This window comes from Nerophis ophidion, linkage group LG08, assembly GCF_033978795.1.
Source record: "Nerophis ophidion isolate RoL-2023_Sa linkage group LG08, RoL_Noph_v1.0, whole genome shotgun sequence".
NCBI classification, from domain to species: domain Eukaryota; kingdom Metazoa; phylum Chordata; class Actinopteri; order Syngnathiformes; family Syngnathidae; genus Nerophis; species Nerophis ophidion.
Window position 1 is genome coordinate 64,142,990 of NC_084618.1, and position 7,513 is coordinate 64,150,502.

At 38.6% G+C, this 7,513-nt stretch overlaps 1 protein-coding gene across 2 annotated transcripts in view; it reads left to right on the forward strand.

Moving 5' to 3' along the window:
- cog7 (component of oligomeric golgi complex 7) overlaps nucleotides 1–3,477 on the forward strand; it is an 18,849-nt gene extending 15,372 nt beyond the window's left edge. For both annotated transcript variants that reach the window (XM_061909334.1, XM_061909335.1), the window contains exons 15-17: nucleotides 462–576; nucleotides 648–791; nucleotides 983–3,477. In XM_061909334.1, coding sequence (XP_061765318.1) covers nucleotides 462–576; nucleotides 648–791; nucleotides 983–1,149 — 426 coding nt within the window. In that variant the 3' untranslated portion in view covers nucleotides 1,150–3,477. The remainder of the gene's footprint in view (nucleotides 1–461; nucleotides 577–647; nucleotides 792–982) is intronic.
- The last annotated feature ends 4,036 nt before the right edge of the window (nucleotides 3,478–7,513 follow it).

Here is a 7,513-nt window from a genome sequence, read left to right on the forward strand (position 1 = left end):
GTTTTAAGTTTGAAAAGTGTTTGTCCATCTCAAGCATTCATTTATGTTCCAACACATTAACTTCCCCATGTTAAGAGCATGTATAAACTGTTGAGAGCGATCTATAGCAGTAATTATTGTTGGCGAGAAAGAGACAATGAGAGATTGTCTTCACACTTCAAAATCTCTGTCATTTATGTGAATGCCGCCTCTTTGCTAAGTCAGCATTGCAAATGACAATCTGTTATTAATTGTCTTACCCTGGATGATAAAGGATAAATAATTATGTAAATATACATCAACTAGGGATTAAATGTTTATATACTGCATTACTCAGAAGGCTTAGTTCTGTAGTTGGGAAAAGGAAGTAGGTTTGAGCTACGCGGGAAGATGACAGTTGGCGTCCATTAGAGTTTTTTTTGAGTAAATGCAGAAAGGCACTTGGTTGATAGTTTTAACTTTACAATGTCATTCTCTTCCAGATTGGGCAGTACCTGATGTCTCTGCCGCTCCACTTAGAACCCTTTGTGGCGCAAGAGGATCCGGCATTAGAGTTGGCATTGCATGCCGGGAAGTTACCTTTTCCTCCTGAGCAAGGTTACCGAATCCCCCTCTCTGTGTTTTTCCACATAATCCCTTCGCTTCATGACTTCCAAACCCCACTTTAGGTGATGACCTTCCTGAGCTGGACAACACAGCAGACTACTGGCTGGGCTCCATCGCTCGGGCAACCATGCAGACGTACTGTGACGCCATCCTGCTCATCCCTCAGCTGAGCGCACATTCCACCAAACAGCTGGCCACGGATATCGGTAAATAAGTCGAGATACTTTCACTGCAACATGATGCGCAAGATAAATTATATTCTTTCTGACCTGGCTGATGTACAATCAGCAACTGCTCCTTCTGGTGGAGCCTTCTGTTATTACACAATTAGCCTTTTATTAATACTGGTTGTAGTTAAAACATATAACATGTGTATGTTTCTATTTGTGCTGCTCAGACTATTTGAGCAACGTGATGGATGCTCTCGGGCTGCAGCCGTCTCGTAGCCTCCAGCATATCGTCACCCTGCTGAGGGCCAAGCCAGAAGACTACAAACAAACCTCCAAACAGTTACCTCGGAGACTGGCCTCTACTATCGGCGCCCTCCGCTCCATTGACTTCTAAAAACATCCCCTCCTCCCTCAATTTGCATATGTCCACCGAAGTGACGGTTTGTATATCAACATATTTTTTTATTTTTGTGCACTACATGGGGAAGCATCGACGATTGGAGGTATTTGTGTTGTTTGTAGCTATTTCTTTGATACTTTGCAAAATCAGGGTAAATATAATGGCATTTACTTACTTACTTATGCTAATACTGCTAATTACAGTTGAATGAAGGTTTCTAACATAAACAGTGTCTTCATTTTGGCTTGTGTGTGGACAAGACATTTTCAATATATTTTTAAGTATTCTATAAATGTGTACCGGTACATAAAGCATTTACAGAATATTATAATGGTGTCCAAATGTTATTTCATGCAATTAAGAAGTTTTTTTGTTATTGGTGGCCCACAGATTTGTCATATGAATGACATCAGAGTGGCTGGAGTTTGGTTCAAAACTCTTAAGTAACTGATATTTTTTTAGAGCAGATTCCAAAAACAAGCATTCTTTTGCAGTCAGCCCTTTAAAACATCAGTGATTGCCTGTCATTTTTGGAGGAAATTTGGTTATCATAAATACCCCCCTTGTTTTGGCCTTGTTTATGACTAAATTTATGACTATATTTGCCATTTGGTTGGCTAAAAAGCATTGCATTGACATAGAGTACAGGTGAAAAGTTTGGACACACCTCATTCAATGTGTTTTCTTTATTTTCATAACTATTGTAGATTGTCACTGAAGGCATCAAAACTATGAATGAACACGTGGAGTTACGTACTTAACAAAAAAGGTAAAAAATCTGAAAACACGTTTTATATTCTAGTTTCTTCAAAATATCCCCCCTTTGCTCTGATTACTGCTTTGCACACTCTTGGCATTCTCTCGATGAGCTTCAAGAGGTAGTCACCTGAAATTCGATTTCACTTCACAGGTGTGCCTTGTCAGTGTTGATTAGTGGAATTTATTGCTTTATCAATAGGGTTGGGACCGTCAGTTGTGTTGTGAATGAGAATGTGTGTCCAAACTTTTGGCCTGTACTGTATACAAATTAAGAATCAAATGTAATTGTAAAGGGAATAGAAAGTTGAATTAAAAAGCTCATGCAGCTTTAATTGAAAAATGTTAATTATATGTATTTTTATGTGCTTTCAAACAAATACTTTTTTAATCGTGATTAATCACAGGATGTTATTACTCTCTTGCATAATTTAAGTTAACTAAAAAAGACCCCACTATTTAGATACAAATGTTTAATTTTATTTTCAGAATGTCATACAGGAACATTTAAAAAAAATGTTTTAATAGAACACACTATATTTATTTGCGCAAAACATGGTCACAGTTTTATTTGAAGTCCATTCAGATTGTGCAACTTTGAACATACAGCAAACCGTACCGCCTTTCCGCTAATCGTCCGTGGCTAAAGTAAAGAAACGTGCAGACAAAATAAATGCATGATTAATCTGCGTCAAGGGGGGTATTCGATCATTTTGGGGCCCATTCGAAACCGAATCATTGGGGGCAGCCGCATATCAAAAACATGGTAATGGTAGAAACTAACAAGCGAGCAGCGCAATGATTATCACTAATCCCAATGTTTTTATTGTGATGGAAATACTTATTAAAGTGTTTGCCATTTTTCATACTATTTTCCTAGCCTGGTTGGACCAGACGGGAGGGATAGTGTTATTATTCTTAAGGCTGAAAATGTGTGACAGGTGGGAAAAAAAGAGAGCTTTTGACGGTGGCGGTGTTTGAACTAGAAGTAAGACTTTAGAAAATTGCTTCTCGAGTTCCTGCCTGCCGTCCTTCCTTCTTGCTAAATCTTACTGGACCCTCGGTTTCAATAGTTGACCACTTTGAGCACTGTAATACTCACATACCACTTGCATCCTGCAGTAGCTCTTGCTGTGTTGATCACATACATTTAGTGTCACAGAGAAACAAGTATACCCCATGATTATATTTTTAATAAAAACTGTAGTTTTATTCTCTCTTTTTCCTCTGTTTTGCTCCACTTGAGATACTCTGCCCAATTTTTTATTAGGAACAAAACACCTCTCAAAACCATTGCAACGTCTTGCTAAATCAAGTAACATGATAACATGTTACTTATTAATAATGCTGAATATTATTTATTGTCTATTGTGAACGAACTGTGGTGCTGAATTTCCCCCAGGGATCAATAAAGTACTTTCTATTCTTTTCTAACATTATGCGAGAAAGGAGAGGGGTGCTGACGGAATAGTCATGATTGATTAAGCATTTTCATATACAGTAATCTCTCATTTATTGCTATCAATTTGTTTAGAACATGACTGTAATAAACACATTTTCTGTGAAGTAGGACTCATTATTGCTAAATCAAGTATTTTCATAAATAGAGCATAAAAAAGCAGTTTACTACCTTCCAAGTACATTTTTTGTCATGACCTGTCGCCACAGGTTTTGTTATTCTCCTTGGTCGCTAGCTGTCCCTTCCGCCCTTTGTTTACGACCTTGTTGCTAGGAGCGCTTGAGATTACACACTGGTTACTGCTTGTTGATTAGTGTCCTAACCTGCTGCCATCACTAATAACCCACCAGTTTTTTTCCTCGATCCAGGTTAATTGTTCGCTCTACGTGACAGTTTACGTTTGTTTGGCTCTCACTATTATTGCTTATGTTTTACTTAATGCCAATTGTTGATAACTTTTTATGTTTTAGCCTTAAGCTAAGTGGTGCCTTGGGCCTCCCTGTGCAACTCCGAACGCCACACTGTTAGTTTTGTGATGTGAATTAATTGTATTTAGCGGTTTTTTTGTAGATGCTTTATAAGTGCTTTATAGTGAAATACATCAGGTAAATTTGAGCTACATTTATACCGGTGTGGGTGTTACTGGGAGCGACAGTAAAGTGTCCTGACCAGGATGGCGGAAGCTGGAATAGAACCTGGAACTCTCAAATTGCTCGTATGGCCGCTTTACTAACTGAACCACATCGCCCTGTATATCAAAAGAATCTTACCTGGATGCCGCTTCCAAACTTTTGCATCCGGCCATCGCTACAATGCGACCGGAACATCGTATTTTCAACATTATGAGAGCCCTCTGGACATGAAATAACAGCCTTTAGTTACCTTCACACTCTTTTAATCCAACATAGTAATGCTGCCTGAGGCTGGGCCAATCAGTGATCACGGTACTGAACAGCCCGCTCTGATTGGTTTGGTCTCTAGTGGCAAAATGTTGATGTTTTTCAGTTTATTTAGCCACTGTAATGCTTAAAAATGCTTCATTTAGAACAAGTTTTTAAAATTATGCGCAGTATTTGGCGATGTGGAAAGGGACGACTATTTTAAATCGCAGGAATTAAGACCAAAAAAAAAAAGAATAATTTTAAACTGAAGAAAACTTTGTCATTTGGGGCCCCTTGAAATATTGGCGGGCCAGCCAAGTGCCTGCGTTTGCCTCCGTGCATATGACTAATGCATTTTTTTAAAGTTTAATCGTTATTTTTGACTGCCCTAGTATTTGTTTTCTCAATTAGTCGATTTAGTTTTTATCTTTGGGGTAGATGTACCTATTTCATAGTCTTATAATAGTTTAATAATTTACTCTAAAGCAGGGGTGTCAAACATACGGCCCGGGGCCCGATCAGGCCCGCAAACAGGTTTTATCCGGCCCCGCGGGATGAGGTTGCTCAGTATAAAAATAACCTGAAATTTTTGAATGAAAGAAACTGCTGTTCTAAATGTGTCCACTGAATGTTGCAATAGCAATTATTTGTATCTTTGTATTTGATGCTACATATATGTACAAAATAAACCACATGATGTTAGTACATCAGTCGAGGAAAATGATCAGACTACATAAATAACATCCCTTGATTCATCTTGATGGATTGAAAATAAATACCAATGAGTTGACTGACGAACATTATCACACAATTTATTCAGAAAATATAAAGAACGGCAAATAAATATAGAACACTATTAACCGCAACATGTATGTGTAAAAAAAACAAAAACAACATTATGATTTGTACAATTTAAAAAATGTGCTTGTTCTATTTTCAAACAAAGACAACTACCTGAAGTTGTCTTTGTTTTTAAGTTATCGTGCCGTAATTTCACCAGAGTAGATTTTTTTCAATGTGGCTCCCGATCTAAAATGAGTTTGACACGCCTGCTCTCTTGGCAAATACTACTGAAGTATTGATACTTGTAGTTTATTTAGCCACTGTAATTCTTTAAAATGCTTAATTTAGAATACACTTTTAATAATGCGCAGTATTTGGCGATGTGGTGAGGTATGACTATTTTGAATCGCAGGATTGCCATCCATCCATTTTCTACTGCTTGTCCCTTTTTTTGTGTCGCGGGAGCCTATCTCAGCTGCATTTGGGCAGAAGGCGGGTTTTAGGAAAAAAAAGAGAATAGTTTTAAACAAAATAAAACTTTACATTTGGGGCTCCTGGAAATCTTGGAAGGCCAGGTAACAAGTCTGTCTCTGTGCATATGATTAATGCATTTTATTTTTGACTGCCCTAGTATTTGTTTTCTCAGTTAGTCAATTTAGTTTTGAGCTTTGGGGTAAATGTACCTATTTTATAGCCTTATAATAGTTTGATACAATACTCTAAAGCAGGGGTGTCAAACTCATTTTAGATCGGAGGCCACGTGGAGAAACATCTACTCCCGAGTGGCTCCACTGGTAAAATCACGGCACGATAACTTAAAAATAAAGACAACTTCAGATTGTTTTCTTTGTTTAAAAATAGAACAAGCACATTTTGAAAATGTACATATCATAATGTTGTTGTTTTTTACACTTACAGGTTGCGGTTAATAGTATTCTATCTTTATTTGTCATTTATATTTTTTAAAAACATTAAAGACTTAGACTTCCTTTTTATTGTCATTCAAATTTGAACTTTACAGTACAAATAGGAACAAAATGTTGTTGGATTAGCTCTTGGTAGTGCAGGATAAAAAAAAAGCAATACGGTGCAGATATAAATAAATAGATTACAGTACAGATAAAATACATTGCACTTTATCATATGCATCCAGGTTTATGGTTGTATGATATATTGTCTTTTTTATTCCAGCGAGTTAATCCATTTTGGTAGGAGTTGAGGGGATTATTTAATTATGATGCGTTCAAGAGTCTTACGGCCTGACGGAAGGAGCTGTTACAGAACCTGGAGGTTCTGCTACGGAGGCTGCGGAACCTCTTCATAGAGTCCAGCAGTGAAAACAGTCCTTGGTGGGGGTGGGAGGAGTCTCTGCAGATTTTCTGAGCCCTGATCAGGCAGCGGCTTTTTGCGATCTCCTTGATAGGAGGAAGAGGAGTCCTGATAATCTTTTCCGCCGTCCTCACCACTCTCTGGAGAGACTTCCAGTCTGAGGGATTGCAGGCTCCAGTCCAGACAGAGATGCTGTTGGTCAGCAGGCTCTCTATAGTGCCTCTGTAGAATGGGGGGAGGGAGCTGTGCTCTTTTCATCCGACGCAAAAAGTGCATGCGCTGCTTAGCTCTTCTTCCAAGAGCTCCAGTGTGTAGGGACCAGGTTATATTGTCAGTGATCTGCACCCCCAGGAACTTGGTGCTGCTTACCATCTCCACCGCTGTGCCGTTGATGAAGGGACAAGTGGTAGAAATGGATGGATGGAAATTACAGGATGTTATTTATGTAGTTTGCTCATTTTCCTTGACTGATGTACCAACATGTGGTTCATTTTTGTGTTTTTTACATATGTAGCATCATCTATAGAGATACAAATAATTGCTATTGTGACATCTAGTGGACACATTTAGAACAACAGTTTCTGTCATTCAAAAATGTTGGCTCATTTTTGTACTTAGCAAACTCATCCCGCGGGCCGGATCCGGTCCTCGGGCCTTACGTTCGACACCCCTACTCTCAAGCTATCCAACAATGATTTATGTCAGGGGTGTCAAACTCAAATACAGAGTGGGCCAAAATTTAAAACTGAACAAAGCCGCGGGCCAAGGTTGAACAAATTAACCTTTTAATAGGGACCCAAACAAGTTTTGCATTTAATATTGAACAAGCAACGCTTAAATAGGGCAGCACGCACTAACGGGGTTAGTGCGTCTGCCTCACAATACGAAAGTCCTGAGTAATCCTGGTTCAATCCCGGGCTTGGGATCTTTCTGTGTGGAGTTTGCATGTTCTCCCCGTGACTGCGTGGGTTCCCTCCGGGTACTCGGGCTTCCTCCCATGGAACAGGCAGAGCTTATAAAACGTAATAGTGCAAAATCAACTTTCAAAAAACAAACGAAAAAACATCAGTGGTATACTAAATACAATTTAAGCAAAAAAAAATGAATGCCTCTTTTCTATTTGCAGCCTTCTGAGGTAAATATCAACATT